This window comes from Ananas comosus, linkage group 6 (assembly GCF_001540865.1).
Source record: "Ananas comosus cultivar F153 linkage group 6, ASM154086v1, whole genome shotgun sequence".
Taxonomy (NCBI): domain Eukaryota; kingdom Viridiplantae; phylum Streptophyta; class Magnoliopsida; order Poales; family Bromeliaceae; genus Ananas; species Ananas comosus.
In genome coordinates this window covers 1,707,383-1,731,880 of record NC_033626.1, presented here as the reverse complement: position 1 = coordinate 1,731,880, position 24,498 = coordinate 1,707,383, and the positions used below count along the sequence as shown (strand labels likewise).

Genomic DNA, 24,498 nt, shown 5'->3' with positions numbered 1-24,498 from the left:
TTCTCAAGATGCTTTGAGATCCGTGCACTCTGCCAAACAAGGCAAGCAGCCGTCTGGCAGAGTAAAAGGGGGAGGAGGATCCCCGTACTGACTGTCTGCCCTCGCCTCTTCAGTCAAACACTCAACAGTCTTACCAGACTTTGCTTGGACTTAAAAATCAAATTTCCAGTCTGCAATCACAGAAATTTTTTTCTTTTTTATAGGAGGTAGGTTATTACTAGAAAACTAATCCTAACATTCAAACAATCTCCATTGCATTGTGGTTTAGTGCATTTTTTTTCTTTTATACCCTATGAATTTTTTTTTTTAAAGTTTTACTTTGCTTTATTTCTCGTGGTTCTGTTTTTGTTTCGTCTGAAATACCTATCATTTGATAGAAGTGAAATGACATAATTTATAGGGTTAATTTTGTACAGATCTCTGCAGATATAGTGAATAACAAACATATTCCTACAAAATTCAACTTTCATATGTTGTCTCTGCAAAAGTTTTAAAATTTTTAAATATGTTCCTCTGATTTGTTATTGTTAGAAAACCGTTTATATTTTCAATTTTGCTATTATAAATGTCTCTCAAAAAATCATAATAGTATAATATGAGAGAGATATAAATGTCAAAAACTAACCAGAATTAAGTATTTAATCTATGATTAACTAAAATTTTCTAACGGCATGGACATATTTGAAAACATAAAAATATAAAAATTACTATTTTTTATATGAGTTTAAAATGGTTCATATTTCAAATGAGTTCTATACATTTTTTCCAATTACTGATATGCTGGTAATGCCTGTTAAACATAAAAATATAAAAAATACTATTTTTTGCTAACTTAAGATTTTGAAAAAAATAGTTGTTTCATTATTTAACATGGTACAAAATATAAGCTATTGATTTCAATCGATAACAAATTCCTAGCATGATTGATTTTTTTCTATTTAATTTGCGTCCACATGGGTTTATCAAACTTCTATAAGTAACATTTTTTTTAAGGGATAATTACCAATATATTTCTTAAAACTTTGAAAATATCTCATTTATTTCTATATTTTTTTTTTCTTTCCATTATACCCCTCATATATTCTTCTATTATTCTAAAAAAATACCCCTATAATTACCATCTGTTAAATTAATTTGGATTAAATATAATAAGTTAAATATCTATCAGAGTTAAAAAAAAATCAAAATATCTTTTTTGCCCTTAACTTAAGGGCAAATAGAAAATATTGGTCATGGTATAAGGGTATATTTGAAAAGACCAAAAATCAAAATACTTTGTGTCCTTAACTTAAGAACAAATAAGAAAAGTCGGTAATAATAGAAGGATATATTAGAAAAGGCAAAATAGTAATTTTATAAGATAGCAGCTATGTTAACAGTTCATTAAGTTAAGGACACAAAGTATTTTGATTTTTGGTCTTTTCAAATATACCCTTATACCATGACCAATATTTTCTATTNGAACAAATAAGAAAAGTCGGTAATAATAGAAGGATATATTAGAAAAGGCAAAATAGTAATTTTATAAGATAGCAGCTATGTTAACAGTTCATTAACAGAATTTAACTCCTAAGGATATATTTAAAACAAGTAGGAACTTTAAAAAAGTTATTTTCAATATTAGCCTTCTAAGAGGAGTAAATCAGAAAATCGAAAAATTTTCAAAAATATATAAGCGCTTGTCCCAAATAATTAATATATATTAATAATTTAGTTTAATATTTAGTATATTAAATAGTTTGTTTTGGGTACAAATTCTCGGGTTTTGCTTTGAACTTTCATATCGGGTTTGGATTCATATGTGATTTCGGGTCTCGATTTTTATTCGGGTTTGGTTTCGGATTTTGCAAAATTCGCCCCGAAACCTACACGTCGATTTCTTGCATGATGCTGTAGCTATAAAAATTTATTTTTTTCATGCTCTGTTGTTGCAACGTGTAATGCAGCATCAGCTTGGGGTTATAATTGATTTAACTGCACTAAAGAATAAAAAAATAAAATAATTTTTTAAAAAATGAATTGATTATTTGAGTGGAATAGTAACAACTTGTCACCCTCAAGACGTGGGTAAACATGCACCCAATAAATTAAAAAGTTGTTGATTTTATTTTTTTTCACCTATATTTATTTGGTTTTTCGAAAAAGCGTAAAAAAATTATGTTTAAAAAACTTTTTTTATGAAAAATATTTCTTTTCTACCGTCTTGATCTTTCGGTTAAAAATTTGGGAAAATAAAAAGATTAGTTTTCAAGAAAAAAAAAATTCAGAAAAACTATTTTTTTAGAAAGCAAACTAAAAAAATTATTCACCATTAGTTTTTTTTTTTCTCTCTCCTCATCTTGATACGACACGTGCAGCGTACCTTATTTCTGTCGTGACTGAGACGTTTTCTGTCGCGACTGAGAGTTTCGTCTTTGACGTTGCTGCCACCGTAGGTCTCGCCGTTGCCATGAATAAAGAGAAGGGGGTGAGAAAAATGATAGAACTCAACATTAAAATGCAGATTATATATAAGATGTAAAAGTATCATTTTAACGCTTAGCTAACCGTGGTTAGCTCTTTTAACACATAATTATCTAAATTTGGTAAAAGAAGGATATATTTGCAGAGAAGAGAGCTTTTGAAGGAATAAATCTGACAACTTAAGTTTTGTAGGGATAGACTCGCTATTTGATACTTTTAAAGAGAGCCGTATGCAATTATCCCTTCAAAAAAAAAAGTATTTATATATAGTTGAGTGGACTATCTCAGAAAGACCTATAGTTGAGGGGTCTTAATAAATATTTATTCTATTTATATTTTGGATAAACTTTAAATACTAATTCTGTGGTTTCGTATTTTCTCACTTTAGTACCCTAGTACCTCGTAATTTTATTTTTCTCTTCCCATCAGCACTTTTGTTAACTATTTGTTAAATTATATACAGAAAATTTTAGATATCCCACTTATAGTTTATCGATATTTATTTTAGTATTCTTTGATTTATCAAATTTTCACTTTACTACTGTATGGTTTAATTTTGTCACTGATTTAATAAAAAAAAATTAACAAAGCATATAAGAAAAAGAAAAAAAAAATTACATAATACTAAAGTGATACATTTTAAACTACAGAATACTAAAATAAAAAAAAACACGAAATTACAGAAATAATATTTAAAGTTTTTTCTTGTATTTTAAAATCATGTTGATATAGAAAAGAACAAGAAAACATTAGACGGATAAACAATGATCACGAGGAGGAGGTTTGGTTTGGCGAAGCAGAAACTTCGGCCAAAAAAAATTTAAAAAACCAGCAGTCAAAATCTCTCCATCATCACGTGCTAGCTTCGCTCACATGACAACTCTGTAAAATTATTTATACCCCGCCTCGGACTATCCTGATATTGCGACTTGACCTCTGTACTATCTAGGGCTACAGATAAGCTGCGTTATTTACGGTGAGAAAGCGATAAAAAAAAAAAAAAAAAAAAAAAAAAACATAAGATTCAGTTACAGTATAATTTTTATGATCTTGCTGGAAAATGGACAAATATTTCTCGAGGCGGGGCACCACACGGGCTTTGCTCGTATGAGAAATTGCTTGTAAAGATATTATTAATCGCTGTTCCCTAAACACGAAAGAAAAAAATACCAAGTATTTAGATAAAATAGTTATGTTATCATTCACTTGTAAAATGCGTATTAAAAAGTTACTTCACAACAAAAATCATATTCTTTTTAGTGATCACACACCAAATGCATTTTATATATATATATATATATATATATATATATATATATATATATATATATATATATATATATGAAAGAAATCAAAGTGTTTACATGCAAGAATCACTTAAAATTTTTTTTAAAAAAAGTATAAGACCCATATTGCAATTTTGAGATAATAGAGGGACTATCCATACATTTCACCCAATGATAAATGATAATTAAATCCCCAAAACCCTAGCTAGTCTTAGATATCAAATCAAAACTCCTTGATTACAGTCAAAGATGCATCACATGATTCTCTGCATTCTCAACTGTAGTAAATTAAAAGACAAGAACAAAATAACAATAATTTGCCTCGAAATTCCCACCATGTTGTGTCTAAATAAGCTAAATAGGATCTCTCTATCCCACTTAATTTGCATAATTTGCCTTGTAGAGAGAGAGAGAGAGAGAGAGAGAGAGAGTTAGAAGAGTTAGAAGAGTTAGAAGAGAGAGAGAGAGAAATAGCTAAGCTTAAGTCAAAAGTTGAGAAAATGAAGTGTAGAGAAGTAGCACTTTTCCTGCTTGTGCTTGTGGTGTTTATCTTAAGCTCTTCACACACTTTGAGCACAAGTGCTGATCATAAGATCAGGAAACAAGCTACTAGGAAGCTGCTTTTGAGAGCAATTCCGCCGCCGCCACTGCCGCCGTCGTTGTCGTCGTCACAGTCACAGCAGCAGGAAATGAGGGTCGACGGCACGAGGAAGCCGGTCAGACAGGCCGGAGTGAGCTTCCGACGGATACCACCGTCGGGCTCGAACCCGACTCAGAACAGGTGAGCATGTACTGAAGCGAAACTATCGCGTATCTTGAAATAGGTATATGAACTTTGAGTGAGGCTGGTATGCTTCTGGAAGCACAGAGTCCATCGTATTTTCAAATCGTTTTCGATATTGGGATTTTTGAATCGACGACTGACTCCGTTAGACTTGATTTAGAGCATTGTACTTAGAAAATAAATTTTGCGATTTTTCGATATCATTTGCCTAGTGATCAAAAGGGCTCAAAATCAATGGGTGAAAATAAAAATTTCATAAAATGTGATGGTATGACATTAAAATTTTAGATCAAAGATATTCATCTTGTTTTATATAGTATAAAAAAATTTCTATCAAAATTTCACGTGATTTGACTATTTCTATATCGTTAAACTTGCAAATGGCTCATTACGGTCATTAAAATTATTGATTTTGAGCCATTTCGCTCACTAGACAAATGATATCGAAAAATCGTAAAATTTGTTTTTCTAAGTACTTCAAATACTTTAGATCAAATCTAATGGAATCGATCGTCAATTCGAAAGTTCCAACATTAAAAACGACTTGAAAACGCAAAGGACTCCGTACTTTTAGAAGCATACCAGTCTCACTTTTAAACTTTAAAAGTTTTAATTTTATTACGCAACCATTTGATAAACTTCAGTAAATTTGGTCGTTGTATTCATATGTAGAGACAATTTGTAAAATGGCTTAGAAGTTGTTAGTAAGCATAACATTTTTTATCATATACAAGGTTTTGTTTATTATACTAATTATGCAATATTTAATGTGCTTTTTTATTATTATTATTTACAGTGCAAGACCAAGAATAGAAGGGCCCAAAAGGAGGTGAAATAGAGAAAAGAAGAGATCTCATGATATATAAATCAATCTCCTTTGTGTTAAATTTTTGCCCTATATAGTTTTTGCAATATCTCTCTTGTATTTTGTACTCTCACACTTTTCATAGGCTTAATATAGAGTTTTAGAATTTATGGGTCTTTCCCTGTTATTGCTTTTGCCTTTTGTTTTGGTTTGTTTTGTTTTGTTTTGTTTTTTTTTTTTTTTCCTTTTTTGAGTTTTTTTCTTGGTTTGTATTAGTTCAGTTTTGCAGCTGTAATATAATGTAGCAGAATAATGATGAAAATTAGTGAGAGCTTTACTTAGTAGCTAACTTTTCACAGCTGTTTCATCAGTTTATCAGAATATGGATGCATTTAATTTGGAAATGAAATGCAATAGTTATGTGAGTTATCATCATATAAGTTCCCTTTATTCTCAAGTAATTTTACAAAAGTCCCAAAATTTTGAACCATAATTTCAATCATTTTATCACGCGTATCACTCCGTACAGTTGAACCGTTGAATATTACTCTGCTCAAATCTTAAAGCACATTAGTAAGCAAGGGGGTATGGTGTGTTGACCCTTGATCATGATTTTTCAATCAAAGTGGTGAAAGGCTAGATTAGAATTTTTAATATTAATTATTTTTAGATTAGGTCAAATTTACATGCTACGTTTTCATATTGCAATGTAATTATAGATTGATTGGAATTTGAGTTAATAAATAGACCTCTATATGCACAATATATAGATGAGCAAAACTAATTGAAAGTATCAGTATGTGCACTAGTATCAACTGAGTCTATTTCTATCTAACAAAAAGGTGTTGTATCAAATGACAAAGGCATTGTTAGAAAGAGATGACTTTTATGAATGATATGAAACATTCGATTCACCAATGCATCAGCATCTTGTTCAGCACAAATAGTTTTCCTAATCAAGCGACGCATGATAAATTGGATGATGGATAGTAAGAAAAAATGATAACTATCGTACAAGATAAATCACTTGGGCCCTGTTTGAATGCATGAATATCTTGTTTTGTAGATAAGTAGTGTGATCAAATACCTGAAATTAGACATCATATTCGGCCTTCAAGTCATTATTTCGAAATAAGAGAAATCACCTCATAGCTGAAATATATTATCCCACTGAATCATAGATATTAAGTCTTTTAAATAGAAAAAGAAAAAATCAAAGTTCTTTCATACAATCATATTAGAAATCGTCACGCCGAAAGAGTATCTTTAGATAACTTATTGCGACGTCCAAACAGACCCTTGGTTTGAGTCCAAATATTGCAAAAAGATATCATCAGATAAGTTGTTCCGGCACCCAAACATACCCTCAATAATACAAGGTTTAGAATTGATCAGATATTGAAGAGTAAAAGCTAACATATAGTACATCACCGTGAATACTATCAATAACTGGATGACCTACACCTTGCCCTAATGGTTGTCCGGAATAGGTGCACTCGACTGCGAGTTGTGGTTCGAGTTTTCGGTCAATCGACCTAACAATTTCATTTACAATAAGATAGTGGCCACTGAACATTCACATGGGGCTAATTGTGATGAAACCCAAACTCCGACCAAGGTTTTGATCTTGTTAATGCAGTGACTTTGTAAGAATTAGACTGACAAAATGGACCATTTGCAACAATATCCGCAGAAGCAATTGAACATTTATTTGGAAAAGGAAAACTATGTACTCATGTTTAAACAAATAATCTACAAGACTTTGCATCCACCCAAGCATGTCTTATCATGCAATTAATGAATGTTGCTGGGACATACCTTGTTTTAACTGATATTTACTTGGACAAAAAGATGCCACTTCTCGAATAGCTCCATGCCCAGTATCCTTGCAGATAGCATTACATTCGGAATATTGAAGTCGTTCCTTGTCGAAATTTTACTTTGTTTGAACCGAAAGAGAAAGGCTTCAATTAGGTCTTCACAATGATAAAGGATCGGGACGTCGAAATCATATCACCTCCTTCTCCAGCCTTAACACAGCCATGAATGCTTCTTGGGGTACATCAACCTTCCCAATTGCTTTCATTCTTTTCTTTCCTTCAGCCTAATTGAAAAAGTAAAGATGGTCATATTTACAAAGCCCATTAATTCTTTATTGTAAGTTTTGCCAGAGAAATATTCTTGAAATCAAAGAAAATGTTTACGAGCAAATAATATGAGATGCAAATGAGAAAACATAGGTTTGCATACATATTCGGTCAATTTATTGTATTACTATTACATCCTAGCAGTACCACAAAGAAGCCATACACGACACTAAAGATTACTTGAAAATAATGAAAAAAAAAATCACAAAGTTTCTTCAGCACAATTACCAAAGAATGATTCTCTAGAAGAAATACGGGGTTCTGCTTCTAGTGGACAAATGACAGAAGCCTCGTTAATGTGTATATATATATATACATGTATAACATGCACATACATGTAGTATTGTAAAGCTTGAGTTGTTGTTATTGCTGATTATGGTAAATAATGAACAAGCTCAAAAAATCTTCTTCGAATGTAGGGTAGATCAACTAAAATCAGGAATGTTATACGGTAAAAAGTGATTAGCAGTATGCAAGTGATGTAGCTATTTGCCTTCGACAACTGGGGAAATTAAAGAAATGCTGTGGTCATTTCAAAAGCAAGTTAAAGGTAAGCTATTTATCATAGCACGATATCAGATATCTAATAGAGAATTAGTTGTGCAAGTTACAGTTGGAACTTAAAAACCAGCATTGATGATGTGGCTACATGTGAGTGGCTAGAGTAATAGAGGACATGAGAAAAGGGAGAAGATCGAGGGTAATAGACATTGGAATGGTGGGAGAAGGGAGAAGTAAAGCTATGTCCATGACCTGACTGTAAAAGCTATTTTCAGCACATCGCATTTTCCTACATTAATTTCTCCAAGCATAACGAAAAGCTGGTCACTCAGAAACTCACTTTGACACTCAATTCAGCTCACTGATCAAGCAAAAAATCATCTCATTAACTTCAAATAACCATTTTTCTGCGAAAGTTGTTAGACGTTCAGCACATATCATAACCCATTTATAAGATATATCATATAAAGAATTCACCACTAAACTAGAAAGGACTAAGTGATGTTAGATCAATCACCTGTTTCTTTAGTAGCTTCTTTTTCCTTGTTATGTCTCCTCCTACAAGAGAAACAAACCATCATAATTGTACAGAAGTCCTTACAAATTTGATATGATATGAGAAGCCTTCCAAGGCAAAATTACAAAAGGCCGGGAGAACTTCAGAATGATGAAAACGATTAAGATAGGTGCATTTTCGGAATTAGCCAGGCTTAAAATTATGGCATACCATAACATTTTGAAAGAACATCCTTCCTAATGGCCGACAAAGATTCGCTAGCAATCACCTTGGAACCGATACATGCCTATCATGGGTATCATTACATCCGGATTAGTTGAACAGGAGAAACCACTTACAGAAACGATAAGAAGTTCGATATGCAGTGGTAAATGCCAAAGGAAATAAACTAGCAATTTATCGAGTATCGCAGTTCAATGTCTATTACAGTAACTCTAATGTAACATTGAAGAATAAACTTAAAATTAAGAAACATAGTTCACTTGGATTACATCTAAATAAAGCATTATGCATAGTGTTATTGCTAGCAAGTAGAAACTTGTAGGCAGGCTTCTTTATGATTATACCAATAATGTTGAATTGTTGATAAAGCCTACAACCCAAAATTAACTATTTCGATCTGGAGAAATATAATACCAAGGACATAACAAAGGAATCTCTTTCACCGAAGGATACATCTTTCTCTAGGAGTGGAAACTAACTACTAATTGTACACGATGTCATCTCAAAACCTGTTTCACTCAAGGATCTTTTCAAATGTATTTGAATTGGTGGTTTCTTCATTTTGGACTGCAGAGGATTCATGACAGTGATTGGATGATCCAATTTGAGATTCAAAAGCCTTTCTTTGAATTCCACAAGACAATGTTAAAACAATTGGTAGGATCAAAATATACACTTTTAATTTATAGAGAACATGGAGAAAATTGAGTAGCGTAAGTTTGCAAATTTAGGAGTTCTAGATAAGCTGAATTGCAATACATAGTACTGGATCATCTTGAACAAATTACGTTGTGAGGGACCAGCTTAAATGCAACAAAGGCCAATCAAAACCATCTTGGATACAAGCTCATAACATGTCTATCTAGAACATCAGGACATCTGAGATATTATAACCAACCTTTCAGGTAAAGATTATCGACCAATCCTTTTTATATTTTTGCTTTTAGACTCCGGTGACCATCATAGGGGACCTCTTCTATCAAAATACATGACTAACTAATGATCTGAATTTGCACTCTGCTCATCCCTTCGCAGGCCCAATGAAGGTAAAAGTATTTCTCTAGAGATAATCACTAGATTATAGAGATATTAATCAAGTCATATTCTTATGTAACTAGTACTTTTCAAATATCAATGTTAAACCGACTATGAAAGTGTATCAACAATTGTAATATAATATTCACTTCCCCACCCCTTCCCAAAAGAAAAGTCACAAACCTGAATTTAAGACAGAGATAAAGATCTTACCTGGATAGGTACTTTAAACATCTGTCGGGGAATAAGTTCTTTTAGCTTTTGAGTCAAAGCCCTCCCAACAGAGTATGCCTGGAAAAATAAAAAAACCAAAAAATTATAGCACACGTTGCTGAGACATTGTTGTGTATTTTGACCTTTTCTTGTTAATATTCCAGTGCATTCTGACCTTCTACTCAATAATGGAAAGCATAAGAAGATGCTTCTGCTATATAGAAATAATGAATCTTCCTAATGTAGTCACCAACACTATAAATTTATGCTTTGGTGCTTGCCATATTCGATCAATATTATATAGATAATTCAGGGTCAAATAATACACATATTGCTCTTAAGCGGACTACAAGCATGTTGTTAAATCTAATTCATTTGTTATGTTATTTTTTGTGATTTCAATCTGAGACAATGAAAATGTAATAATTGTGCAGCTTGTTTTCACTTTTCAAGCTTGTTCCGATTTTGTGATTCTTCTCTTTTCCTTTTTCAGCCAAATCATGGAACTGCCAAAAGCAGTGAAACTCTTGAGAGTAATTGAGATCTAATATTTGATAGAAATCTCCATGCAAGTTCCCCAATATGAGCATAAGCCGCACTCAATTTACATTCACACACATATAACAAATTACAATGGTAAAGTGGAGCAGCGAATGAAACAAATCTAGCATAAAAACTACCAAATGAAAAGAGATTATATTACCTTGTCCTTGTGAACAATTGTTGATAGCGGCTCCACAAGCTCACCATTAATCTGAATGTCTAGCTTTACCAAATCACTTTCCCTGTACCTGCCAATTATGAAAGCACAGTTCAGGCATATTGAAAAAACTCCGGAATCTGGGTTGATGTTCATCAAAGATAATAACCCAGAAAACTACCCGATAAGTGAGTACTCCATGCTGGCATATCCCTTGCTTCTAGACTTCAGCTGATCAAAGAAGTCTCCAACCATCTGTACATTAAGAAAAGAGTACATTATATTTACCCAAACTCAAATATAACCAACCAGTACAGCATAGCATAATGACAAGAATGGTAATGAAATTAGTACAATTTAGTTCTTTAAGCTAAAAGATGTCACATATAAGTGATGATCCGACATTGAAAGCACTGAACTAGCTTCCTTCACCAGACATTAGAGACCAACTACTAGCAAACTTTGCTGAGTTCCTACTATATCTGATTTGTTGAGGAAATAAAAGAATTGGGGATACCCAGATTCTGCGAAATCTTCCTTATGTTATAGAAGTAACACTGTTCGAGAATTATGATATCAATAAGGCTGATGATAGCCTTTGTAAATATGCTCGTAATGACTGTTACAATAATGACCAGAAATTATAGTAAAATATACCTCTGCTAGTGGTAACTCGTAAATAATTGAAGCTCTATTCTCTGTGATATAGTTCATCTCTTTGAATACACCTCTTCTATCTTGACCAAGTTCCATAAGAGAGCCAATATACTCTTTTGGTGTAAGAATTTCTATCTGAAAACATGAAACACGGAATAATGTCGATAACATGTTAAAACATGTTTAAGGAAAGGCTTATGATATTAGTTAATGTTTAATATGACAGCAAATGGGCAGAATCTGTCAGATGGTACAACCTTAACATATGGCTCTTCAATTGACCTACGCTTTCCAGGTTCCGGGAGTAAAGATGGATTTGAGCATTCAACCTACGTATCATAATTGTTAGTTCCATCACATCTATCACTGTTGTTGAAAGATATCATAAGAGTTAAATATCAGGAAAATAGCAAGTAAACAATTTTCTTTTAACTGTGAAGCAAACTTCCCAACGTATGTAAGCACCATCTGGAAAAATCATTGTACATATTGAGGAAAGATAACAAAACGTGGAGCATTTATTAAAAGCTAAGAAGGCTAGGGATCACAGGAATTTACTATCTCATCATCGACACAATTGACACGGTAAACCACACTTGGTGCAGTAGTTATCAAATTCAAGTTGTACTCCCTCTCAAGCCTTTCCTGAAAAAATAAGATATAAAGAAAAGGTTGTCTTGAACATTTACTAACACTGTGATCTGAGACATAATAGTAAAATCTAGAGTTGGCTAGTAAAAATTTTAAACCTGAACAATTTCCATATGTAGTAGACCTAGGAACCCACATCGAAAGCCAAAACCCATCGCACTAGAAGTTTCAGGTTCGAACTGCATTATTAAGCAACAAACAGAGAGGTAAGGGAAACTAAGAACCTTCACAGAAGATAATAGTCAAAAATGAAGTCATGAAAGCAAGAATTGCTCAATGGCCACTAAAACTCATGAACAAACAGATACATTCTTCCCTCGAAAGTCGACCAAGAATTCAAAATAACTAAGTTGATGCTACAATAAGAAAATCATAGAATGACTAAATAAACTCCACCGAGGAGGATTCTTTAATTTGTGAGTTAATTAACATCATATTAAAGTCAAATGATGATTGAAATGATTTTTCTTTGTATGCTAGATTACTGATCTTTGATAGGTAAACAAGAGTGTTTTGAGGGTTATAGATACCGTCGCATACTTGCACCCCCTCGTGCCAACCACACATATCTAAATATGGCAATCTCCAAGTTAATTAAACCATGCATGCAACGTAAAGAGAATCACAGAAGTATCTTTTAAGTATTCCCGCCAACGAGGGAGGTAATTTCAAAGGTATGGAAGTGGAGAAGTGGTGGTGACAGAAATGGTGGCAAAGAAAGTATCAACTACCAGGGAAGTGATCATAATTTATGACCAGAATGAGACATGCTGAGGATAGATAATCAACAATCAAGTACGAAAAAAAAGTATCCCAAAGAAAATTAGCATGAAGCTTATCAGCAAGAAATAGACATCTCTGGTTCCTGACATATCCAAACAACAGAGTGCGGAAAAATAACAAAGATTTTGGCACACCTTTAAAGCAGCATCATTTAGCTGTAGTTTTTCTAGTGCATCCCGCAACTCAGGAAACCTATCCAGCAGGGAATGGGAAAATTTGTTCACAGAAAAAATAGACAAGGTAGAATAACATAGTAAAGAACATCAGGAAAGGTGAGGTACTGGTCAGCATCCACAGGAAAGAGACCACAAAAAACCATCGGAGTTGCTTCGGCGTATCCTGGTAAAGAGCTCTCTGCCTTTCTTCCATAGTGAGTAATCGTGTCACCAACCCTGGCATCTGCAACTGATCTTATGGAAGCTGAAAGATACCCCACCTGACATCACAAAATGAATGAAGACTTTGATCCGTAAAAGGGAACCAAACTCTGGAAACGATAGATTGAAACTACAATCTGCAAAGTGATTATAGGAATAATTGCCCTAATATCTGTAAGTGTTCCAGAAACTAGTTATGATATAGCACAGATGCCAGGAAAAATAAGAAAGGGAGAAAAAAATCCATGAAGAAACTTAACTCCATAATCAAGTGCACAAAGTTAGATTCGTGGAATTTACAACTTTACCTCACCAGCATAAAGTTCATTAACTTGTAGCTGATAGGGTGATAGTACTCCAATTTCATCAGCAATGTAATCCTGATCACATTCAAGAAAGCTTAGTACAGAAGTGACATATACCTTAAATAAGAATAATGTCTTAAGAGAATGACATATTAAAATGTGAGTTCCTGATGTTTCTGGCCACATTAAGATCGTTCAGAGTGACACTGTAGAAGTTTCCCAGGTTAACTTCATTTCTGATAACGAAATTTGTCTTGCCTCTATTTAATCAAAGTAAACGACATAATAAAAGCAAATTTGCAAACTAAATAAGAGAGTGCTCGAGGCAGAAGTTGATCTTATAGCTTATAATGGATGGAGTTTAAAGGAAGTTCTAAGGAAGCAGAATGAAGTTTTACCTTTCCACTAGCCATGAAATATATCCTGTCACCTTTCTTTACAGTCCCGTCAACAACACGAAAATAAACTATAACTCCTCTATATGGATCATAGTAGCTACAAAAAGAATGTAAAACTAATTAAGCAAGCTGTGATGTGTATGGTAGAGAGTGGTGATTATTAGCCTAGAATGCAACAGCAAAAAAGAAAAGGGGAACTGAAAAGCCGGAAGTTTGAAATTATAAATCTATGAATGCGATCATAAATTTGCGTAAAAATCTTTTATGCACGTCACTTGCATATTCATTGATAAATGTTGCTGCAAGCGAGGATTTAACATTTAAGTACCTATCGGTACGGGCCATATCTACCATACCGTATCGTACCAAATTGCCAATAAAATACTGGCATGATACAGCCCCCGTGCCGATGGCACAGTTCAAAATCCTTTTTACTTTAAATTAGTAAATAATTTTTTTAATAAAGTTCAAAAAATTTGATAAAGATACATAATAAACAACTAGAAAATTTTGTTGCTAAAGAAAATAAATTTTTCATATCATTATGTATCGGCACACATGTATTTTTTGTAACTGACACGCATCAGTACGGCCCGGCAAGTATCGTGCCGTACCGTGCTAGCAAGTTTACGGCACGATTCTGTACTACGGCACTTAAATCCTTGGCTACAAGTCAATAGTATTATAGAATACAAATATGTTTCTAGGCATTTTCTTTGTGTGTGGAGTTGAATAAGCAACAATGTACAATCTTGAATATGTTCGCACATTTGTATGAATGTATAGGAAGAGCTTCTGTAAGCTCAGAGATGTGACATCAAACATAAACATACCTATCAACACATCAGTATAAATATTTAAAATAGGTTACTTAATAAAGAGTTGGTAATAAAGTCACAACAAGAGGACCTTACAGGTAATGGATACTTGCTCAAGCAAATATCAATAATGTCTTACATTTAGAATCTGTTGCTTACTCATTCAAATTGTAGAAATAAAATGGCATTAGAAAGGTACAATGAAGATACCACGCCAAAAAAAAAAAATCATGAAAATATATTAAACAAGTAATCATAACAAAGTTGAAAAGTTCAAGATACCTGTCAAATATAAGAGCTCTAAGAGGACCTCCAGCAGTGTCTTTTGGAGGAGGGATTCGTGTAACAATGGCATTTAGAATTTCGGTTATACCAATACCCTCCTACATGATATATAAAGAAGAAAAACAGAATACATCATTCTAAGTTCTTATTTAAGGTTCAAATAACTTGACAACTTTCAATATATTTCTCTTTTCACATAATTCTGCATGCCTTGAGGGTTTTTTAGTGTAATAGTCTTTTCCTAAACATTTATTCTAAAATAAGTTTATTAAATTTTTATTTATAAATATAGTCTTATAGAAGCGGTGAATCATTCACCGCTTTTAAAAGCGGTGAATCATTCACCGCTTTCTTTATTTTTTTNTTTTTTTGTGAAGCAGAGCTATGAATTCAGATCGATACGGGTGGATTTTGCGGAACAAATTTTTGTTAATGATAAACCGCCAGCTCCTCATCATTCCGTACGGGCTACACTTCGCTTACAGAATAAGTCGTGAAATTTCTTCTCTGCGACAGATGCAGCATTTGATGTTTGTTGTAATATATGTGCGAAATCTGTTACTCATATGATCCTCTCAACATGTTGGAACCTACTTGCTAACCACAACACCGGAGTTGGTATAAATTACTTCCAGTGTGCAGTAGCTTTTTCGATCTATGTTTTTTTATTTAGTCTAAATAAATTTGTTCATGTTGTGTCAAATTAACACGACCGGCGATCAAGATGTGTTCCCTCAGTGGGTGGGAAGGGGGGGAGATTTGGGGTGCAAACCGAGCCAGAAACAAACTGTTCTTGTGATTCTTTCGTTTTGTCCACCAGTTCAATCGATCGTGTTGATGTGAACCGCCCGCCATCTGATAAACATAACATTGTTTTGTCAAGTCCGCTATACTGAACTTCTGGAAAAAGATTGATTAATTGCAGATTTCAAAGTGGAAAGGTAACTGAGTAAAACATCGATCGTCTAACTCGATCATAATTGTAATTAAGTTTTCCGATAGGGCTCCCCGCGTTATGAAAATGCACTAGGATGCTGCGTTTCGGTCTGTGGTTGCTATCGTTTCATGCAATCAGTGGTTAGAAAGCTTTAAAAGCATTTAAAATCCGAAGCTGGACGTGTGTTTGGGCCACGTGTTGCAATTTGTTGGTCTCATATTTGCACGTAACAATGACGAAAAATGGGGATCTCGTATAAGGAAGGTAATTTAGCTGAGTGGGGCTTCGTCGAGTGGTGTTTCAGTGAGACGTTGTTGTTGAGACAATTTGGTAAGCTGTCCTATACAGCTCGCGCTCCAATTTTATAGCTTCATTTAATCTGGAAGATTTTTTTCAATACCCCAGCAGTTCCATATCGCATGGAAAAAAGGTACTAGGAATTACGAACTCTAATACTAACAATTTATTTTTCGTAGTACATATCTGACACTAATGTATACCCCGCCCGCCTGCCGTTTCTGTTCTGTGTACATCGATTATATACTGGCCGGCCGATTCGAATTGAGAGTCGCTCAACATAATATCCCCACGTACGTGATGTACAGTACTAACCTCTCGCGGCATCTTATCTGCACCCGACCATCCCGGTGTACGGACATCACTCTATAGATATATCCACTCAACAAATCACAACAACTATCCCGGTGTACGGACATTCGGATCGAATCTAATCGTCCCACTAGGACCAGGAGTGTTGAGTCACGTCCTCGCCTGCTAAACTCGTCGACGTACATGGAGTTCCACGCATCCTACTACTCTTAGATATGGGTTTTTTAGTGTAATAGTCTTTTCCTAAACATTTATTCTAAAAATAAGTTTATTAAATTTTTATTTGTAAATATAGTCTTATAGAAGCGGTGAATCATTCACCGCTTTTAAAAGCGGTGAATCATTCACCGCTTTCTTTATTTTTTTCATTTTTTTCTATATTTTTATAATGATAAAAGCGGTGAATGGTTTACCGCTTTTATTTCTTTTCTACTCCTAATGAGAAGTTATAAATGCGGTGACACCGCATTTATAGGACTATTTTTATAATTATTTTTTTAACAAAATTATTTTTATAATTATAAAAATTAATAAGATTATTTATAAAAAAAATTCATGCCTTGATGCCAAGAAACTGACCTTTGCTGAGCAGTGAATTGCATCACTGCAATCTAGTCCAATAATCTGTGAATATCACACCAGTCATTCAAAAATATAAGAACACATATATAACGTTTCAACGTATAACAAAACTGAGAGTGTAAAGAAAATGTGAACTTTCTCTCCACGAACCTCTTCAATCTCCTTGGCAGCCCGATCAGGTTCAGCACCTGGCAGGTCTATTTTGTTCAAAACCTGTATCAGAGCCAAATAATTTTGTAATGCAAGTATGCATTTTCGAAAAAAAGGGATGAAATTCCAACCATTTAAAAGTAACCTAAATCTAAGGATTCCTGGGCTTACAAATATTAACATGCTAGTCATAAACTTTTGAGGATGGAGGCCATCCTTCAATAGAAGTTTGTAATATTAGGAAGCATCATGTTTATCCAAGAGCCACAGAGAATCTTTCTTCCAATAACATTTAACTTATCATCTGAAACAATCAAACAACTACACTGTTTTTGGGGTTTTTGGTTGAAAACATATTCGCAAACCAAACAAATGCTATCTGATTACTTCGGTCTATTTCAAGAGGTAGTTCGTCTCTTTGCTTTGGAAAATTAAAATTTTGGTTTTCACTTTCCGCTGGTCTCAAAAGATTACAGTGAATAATTAAATAGTCCAAATGAATAAATAAAATCAATATAATATGTCAAGAATCATTTACTTGGCTTAAATCTTAATACTTTGTACATATATGAAAGAAGCGGGAAAAAGAAAAAGCCTTGGAAATTAGTCTAGCTTTAGAAACCAATCAAATGTTTGTAAGCCTAAACATTATAGACATTATATTAAAAATTAGCAGTTAAGATTTACATAACTAGACCCCAAAGCCTACTTTAGAATAGATCAAACCAATTGGAGCCAACACTTTTCAATTCGACCAATTTGCTTCTTATACTTCTATATTTTCCTATGCTGATCTCAAGATCATCCAGATTATTAGAATGAGTTATCAAGCAAATATTTGTAAACAGAATAATGGAGAGAACCCTATAATATACCACTTAAAACATTTTATGCATAGTGGCACTTTGTTTTTTGTTTTTTTTTTTTACGCATGCTATTTGTAAGTAGAAAGCATCATCATTTGCAACCCAGTAGATAACTGAGGCAGAACCAAACTGATTTTACATAATCTGTTTCTTTTAAGTTTATTTTATGCACCAATTTCATCCTATTACATGTGGACCGTAAATTTTCCTCTTGATCCAAACTAGTGCATTTCACAACTATAGTTATGATATTAAATTACATATGAGCACATCTAGTGGGGGGAAGGTATCATAAAATAGAACAGACATATGCCGCATAGGACTTTAGTTTGGAGAATGCTTATTTTTATACAGTTTGCAACAAGCTAGAATTGCCAGCCTCATCCTATGGACTACTATGTTTAGCCTTCTACCTAAGGCATCTAATCCTACTTTGCGACCATAAGAGAATGACTAAGTATAGCCGAATTATGCTCACCATAAAATTCAGAGTGAATATGCATGTTAATCAAATAAAAATAAATAAATATTCAGAAAATTCAAATTGGTAAAATCCCATAATAGAGATGAAGTAATCTCACAGGTATAATCTCAAGATTGTTCTCCAAGGCCAGATAAACATTAGCCAGTGTTTGAGCTTCCACACCCTAAATTGTCACAACAATTCCATGAAAATTCATTGCTCAGTTCAATCCAAAAGAATTTCGATAATTTCACCTGGTTTTAAAGGTTCGCATTTGAGATAAATCGAACATAGTCATAGTAAAAACTGTTCTTGAAACTTACTAGTAAGAAGGTAAAAGTTGCACCTGAGAAGCATCAACGACTAGAAGAGCACCTTCACAAGCAGCAAGAGAACGAGAAACCTAGCCAGCAATCCAAAACTTGAGTTTACAGAATGCTTCATATATAACAACTAGAAAATCATCAGTTGTATCTACTGAGTAGACATCATATGGACTTAATATGAACACATAGATTGTTACATTATAACAATACAAACCCATTTACTAGCTTTTACTATACTAATCACCAAGTTTCTGAAAGTAACTTCATGACGCATGGAACAACAGTTGACCTCCAGACGCTAGTATTTGCGTTAGAGAAATAGAAGATAGTTAAGATAGATTGGACTAAATTTGATTAGTTTTATCCATTACTTTTAGATAAGAATTGAAAAGATAAATGTGATGATACTTTAGAAATAAGTATATATTGAGTTAAAGTCTTAGCTTAGTAATCTGATTCTGATTTAAGACAATCACAGATTATCTATTTAGTAGAAATTTCATATCCACACAAATCTAAATCTCTTCGTTCACTTATTTACACCTTTATTGATTTTCTGGAGTCATATATATTATATCTAGTGTATTTGGATACTTCAAAAAAATTTCAGATAATACAGGTACTTAGATATAAACAAGATAAAAGAAATATGAAGATAGCAGAATATAATATCATAATAGAGTCACTTAAATATTTAAGAGAAACATTATTTGGACACAATCTCATGCTAGTATCTTAAATTATAAAAATCTTGCCACAGCATTGACCAAATAATTCTAACTAGAAGAAAAAAGAAATGCTATTTTGAAGAGACTAGATGCCACAAGTGTTCTGTACGCCAATAAATTAAATCATAATATAGTTATCTTCTGCTCTACACATCAAACAGAATTAAATCTACTGCCAATAGATGATAGACTTATTATATGATAATGGTAATGATGTGAATCGATAAGATATAGACATACCTCATATGAGAAATCAACATGCCCGGGTGTATCAATTAAATTGAGGCAGTATGGCTCATTGTTTAAAATATAACGCATCCGAGCTGCCTAAGACAGAATGAGAGGATGCTATTATATGAGCACGGCAAACTATACATCAATATGAGAAATTATAAATATCATAACAGATCACATAACTATTCTCAGCTTGTTATTGAATAATTGGTAACAAAAAAGAGAATTACGGAGTGTGAACTTGTAATCAGAGGGCCCAAATTAGTAGTACATAAAAGAGCAAAGTAGTGCAGCAACAGAAGACAGACAAAATCTCAATTTCAAAGTAACAAAAAGCTCTCTTTATTATATAATTTAAAACACGCATCAACATAGAAGTGCTAACGGAAACATTCATAATAAGTAAGTAATGAACAGAGGGTACCATGCCATGCATCGGGCAGCAAAATAAATGCTGCAGCATGTTCGGTGTACCACTGACATGCATCTATATGCCACCGACATGAGTTCAATTATTTACTTGCTTCTTTTATTATAGAACAATTTCATGTCCAAGATTGCATGTAAAGAAGAAGTTACATAATTTGGAAGCATCCCATTATTATTATCTAGAAGAAAGCAAAGAAAGATGGAGATTTGGGACCACGCTAATCTTGTTCTTGATACTGCCCGTGTATAATGCTAGCAATTTGCCAACATGGCAGGTAATAGTTGGTGCTGGCCGGCATCTTTGACACAGGAATCCTCAGATGCAAATACATGCAAAGATGAATATTTTTGACTTTCATCATCTTGTGAAGAAAACTAATATAACATAAATTACAAGCTCTGATTTAAATATGGTCAACTAGCAGTATTATTTAGCCCTAGCTAGTGTTAAGATATTCATGAAAACTATAATATTGCCTTATATTCCAATTAGCTGGTGTCGGCTACATGATCTTTTCCAATAACTAGCTGTACACTGTACGGTCACCCAAAAAAAGAAAAACAAAACAAGACAAAACAAAAAAGCTCTACACGGAGCAATGCGGTCTATCTGTAAGACGATTCTTATATCTTCTCTTAATTCTTACTTTGAGCTTTAGAGCTACCACAGCTGGAGACGAAACTTACAGCAAAGTTACAAAACAGATACTGTATAGTTTACTACACAGAAATATACATGGCAACTAAAGAGAAATAACTAGCATCAACTATCGAGAAACTATGACATCAGGAGAGATTAACAATACGCTATATCTTCTAATGAGCATAAGCAGCCAAAATGGCAATCATTAAGCTTACCTGCAACTTAATAGTGATTCCTCTCTCTCTTTCTAAGTCCATGTTATCTAGGAACTGCTCTTTCATCTCCCTTTTCTGTACCGTGCCGGTTATTTGCAACAACTTGTCTGCTAAAGTTGACTTCCCATGATCAATGTGCGCAATAATGCAGAAATTTCTGATATTTGATATTGGAACCTAAACCAAAAAAAGGTAATAACTCATGTAAGTGTACCAATTAAGCAAGTAGATCAAGATACGCCCTGCCGCTAAGAATTCTTGATGATTTCAGTAAGGTAATTTTTCAAATATGAATATCAGTATCATGATTAACAAATGAACAATACTAAATAGATAGAAACTAGCTTGTAGGTTTGGCCCATTTAAGAAGAAATAGCACTATTAGCTGAAAAATGAATCATAATTTACAATTTGCAAAGGGCCTAATCTTGCTTCATAAGATAGTTTGAAGGTTAAAACATATAGAAACCACCTCAACTATAGGCCATTTTGAAATAGCCTTGTTACGCCCTATTTCCCAGGGGGTCACCTATCCCAGGACTTCTCTAGTCCTAACACGCTTAACTCTCTTAACGTTTTGGGCCTAACCACTATCCAAAATGTTATAGCCAGGTTAAGAGTTTTAGCCCTATTATATCTTATATATAGGACTACCTGGGGTCTCACATTCTCCCCCCTCCTTTAAGCCCTAACGTTCTCGTCGGGCTCAAACTCACAAGTCACAAGTATCAGGCGATGTGAGACTTGTTTCGCTAGCCTTTAATCGACCTTGTGGGGAAGTCTCGCACTATCCAAAACAATCATCATCATGAAAGTCTCGCTCTCCCCGCTATATAACAATCATCATCATGAAAGTCTCGCTCTCCCCGCTATATAATCTGCCTCAGCCGAAACTCATCTCACACTTCTGACTGGTAACTGACTCTGATACCAACTGTGATGCCCCATCTTTCAAGAAGTCACCCATCCTAGGACTACTCCAATCCTAGCACGCTTAACTCTCTTAACCTCTTGGGCCTAGCCACCACTCAAAATGCTATAGTCAGGTTAAGATTTTTAACCCTATTATATCTTATATATAGGACTATCTGGGATCTCACATTACTAAAACTACAAAACTATGGCAACTAAGCATTTGATACATTCTCTCGATAAAGGGGGGAGAATGTGAGACCCTAGGTAGTCCTATATATAAGATATAATAGTGCTAAAACTCTTGACCCGGCTGAAGTATTTTGGGCCATGTCTAGGCCCAAGAGGTTTAGAAAGTTAAGCGTACTAGGACTAGAGTAGTCCTGGGATGGATGGCTCTCTAGAAAATAGGGCGTCACAAGCCTCCTCAGTGTTTAACATTTACGATCCAGGCATTCCAAAATTTCAATTCTTTGGAATCAAGTGATTTAAGTCTAATAAATTGGAGATTTTGTCAAATTAATCAACAATTTCACCAAATTTGATGATTTTAATCATGTTTTACCAAAACCTATTGAAACAATTAATGGCTACTAGCTAATAGAGCCATAAAATTTAATAAAACCAAACTAACTAGAACAATTCAGTTCCTGAAAATTCAGAAGTTAAGGGGGTCTCAATAAAAAAAGTCAAAGTTAAGCGGGCCATTTCAGAATGGCCGATAGTTGCAGAAGTCTCCATACATTTTCACCTTGTTTGAATTTAACTAATTTTCAGAAATTCACAAAATTCCTAACAACTCAACTACAAAATTGAAATGTTAAGGGGGTGCCAATCAAAAAAGAGTTCAAGTTGAGAGAGTTACTTAAAAATGGCCTATAGTTGAGGGAACCTCCATGCATTTTTCACTTTGTTTAAATTTAACTAGATTTAGACAATTCAACTACAATTATATATCTCGCACTAGGGTAAGGACCAAGCTGGCTAGAGCTGATATCTTGTTAGACCTAAACCACCAGTCCAAAATTATTAAACTCAGTTATTATTAGACAAAAACTGAATTTACCTAAACTCTGGGCTATTTTGAGTTGGCTACCCAGCCTCTCAATTTGTTCGATTTGAATCTGGCAACGGCACTTTGACTTCAAATTTTGAATAATTAAAGTAAGTAACTATCTTAAATTTTAAAATTAGAGTACTGTCAAATCAAATAAATTAAAAGATTGGATAGTAAAATCAAAATTTTAAAAGATTAGATGGCTGATTCAAAATGGTTCATAGTTCAGATAAATTCTGAAGGACTTTACCTTATTATTACTAGAGCTTCCGCAGTTCTTTTCCCATCAAATATGAGACTATTTGTGCCGCCGCACTTCCCAGGGATCACCCATCCTACAACTGCTCTAGTCCTAACACGTTTAACCCTCCTATATTCTTGGGCTTAGCCACAACCCAAATACTATCTTATATACAGAACTATTCCAAATTCTAGGGATGTTACACTACTGCGGCTTAACAACTCGAAATGCATGAAATAAGAACATAAGAAAACCTTCAACAGGCGATCTTGTCCAGGATCGGCTGCAAGCTCGGCGTCGCTGGCGACGGCCTTCGACCCCGCCCCGGCGGCTGCGCGACAAAAGACGCCGCCGCAGAGGCCTCGCAGGCAAGAAGAAGAAGAAGAAGAAGAAGGAGGAGGAGGAGGAGGAGGCGGGGCATGAAAGAGACTGATGCTTTTGGAAGGAGGAGAAGGGCAAAAATGGCGGCGACTTCGCCATTGCTGGGGACTCGTTGATTGGGGAAAGAAGCTCGTGAGGGGGCAGAAATTTGTAGCCATTTGTGTAGAAGATGATGGGAAGAAAAAGGAGGAGGACACTCTATTATCCACTGCCGGCAGTTCGCTCACACCACCATTCTGACGCGCCTCTCATTTCAGCCGCAGAAGGAAAGTTACTGCTGGCGCAGTTGCAAAATTTAGGGTCCTGATTTTTCAGAAGATAATTATAATAAAATAAATAAATTATACTTTTGATTTCTCAAACTATAAAAAAATATGATATTTTAGTCTTCAAATTTTTATTTATTATAATCTTTAACTTAAATCCTTCTAACTAGTATAACCAAATCACATAGTCTAATTTAGTTGACTAAGTATTAATGTACAACTTATATAAAAATAATATGACATCTTAATTATTATATTATTGATCAGAATACTAATATATTATTTTTATATTACTGGTAATTAATATCTAATAAATTAAATTAGGTTATAGTGTTTGATTGCAATAATTTAAAAAAGTTTGAGGCGGCATAATAAATTCAAATTTGAGAATCAAATTATCACGCGCCTCATAATTTGAGGACCAAAAGTATAATTTAGCCAATTCTCAAAAAAATTGTAACAAATTTTTTAAAGGGTAAATTTTATTTGTCCCAACAAAGTGCAGTACAGTT

General features: G+C 33.9%; 2 protein-coding genes across 4 annotated transcripts; one reads left to right on the top strand and one right to left on the bottom strand.

Annotated features, from left to right (window-relative positions):
• On the top strand, positions 3,879-5,859 carry LOC109712094. Its single transcript, XM_020235525.1, has 2 exons — positions 3,879-4,530; positions 5,330-5,859. The coding sequence occupies exons 1-2, from the start codon at positions 4,250-4,252 to the stop codon at positions 5,364-5,366; spliced, it is 318 nt and encodes a 105-aa protein (XP_020091114.1). The 5' UTR covers positions 3,879-4,249; the 3' UTR covers positions 5,367-5,859.
• On the bottom strand, positions 6,539-23,991 carry LOC109711623 (translation factor GUF1 homolog, chloroplastic). 3 transcript variants are annotated; one of them, XM_020234766.1, is made up of 23 exons: positions 23,594-23,990; positions 21,130-21,306; positions 19,849-19,935; positions 18,901-18,957; positions 18,673-18,738; positions 17,226-17,288; positions 17,073-17,117; positions 14,945-15,045; positions 13,845-13,941; positions 13,450-13,521; positions 13,046-13,200; positions 12,899-12,956; positions 12,080-12,160; positions 11,889-11,975; positions 11,588-11,659; positions 11,331-11,465; positions 10,855-10,928; positions 10,677-10,764; positions 9,974-10,051; positions 8,714-8,789; positions 8,504-8,544; positions 8,327-8,393; positions 7,353-7,442 (listed from the first exon to the last, which is right to left on the bottom strand). In XM_020234766.1, the coding sequence occupies exons 1-22, from the start codon at positions 23,876-23,878 to the stop codon at positions 8,364-8,366; spliced, it is 2,025 nt and encodes a 674-aa protein (XP_020090355.1). In that variant the 5' UTR covers positions 23,879-23,990; the 3' UTR covers positions 7,353-7,442; positions 8,327-8,363. The 3 variants fall into 3 exon arrangements, with proteins under 3 accessions (XP_020090354.1, XP_020090356.1, XP_020090355.1); XM_020234765.1 differs by lacking the exon at positions 8,327-8,393 and having other exon boundaries at positions 6,539-7,442; positions 23,594-23,989; XM_020234767.1 differs by lacking the exons at positions 8,327-8,393; positions 8,714-8,789 and having other exon boundaries at positions 6,539-7,442; positions 23,594-23,991.

Excerpts from the sequence above, each read along its gene's own strand:
- LOC109712094 (XM_020235525.1), top strand. The coding sequence starts at position 4,250 with ATGAAGTGTAGAGAAGTAGCACTTTTCCTGCTTGTGCTTGTGGTGTTT. Across the intron at positions 4,531-5,329 it reads TCGAACCCGACTCAGAACAG|TGCAAGACCAAGAATAGAAG; the intron begins GTGAGCATGTAC and ends TATTATTTACAG.
- LOC109711623 (XM_020234765.1), bottom strand. The coding sequence starts at position 23,878 with ATGGCTACAAATTTCTGCCCCCTCACGAGCTTCTTTCCCCAATCAACG. Across the intron at positions 11,660-11,888 it reads ATTGTGTCGATGATGAGATA|GTTGAATGCTCAAATCCATC; the intron begins GTAAATTCCTGT and ends TATGATACGTAG. Across the intron at positions 10,052-10,676 it reads CAATTGTTCACAAGGACAAG|GCATACTCTGTTGGGAGGGC; the intron begins GTAATATAATCT and ends TTATTTTTCCAG.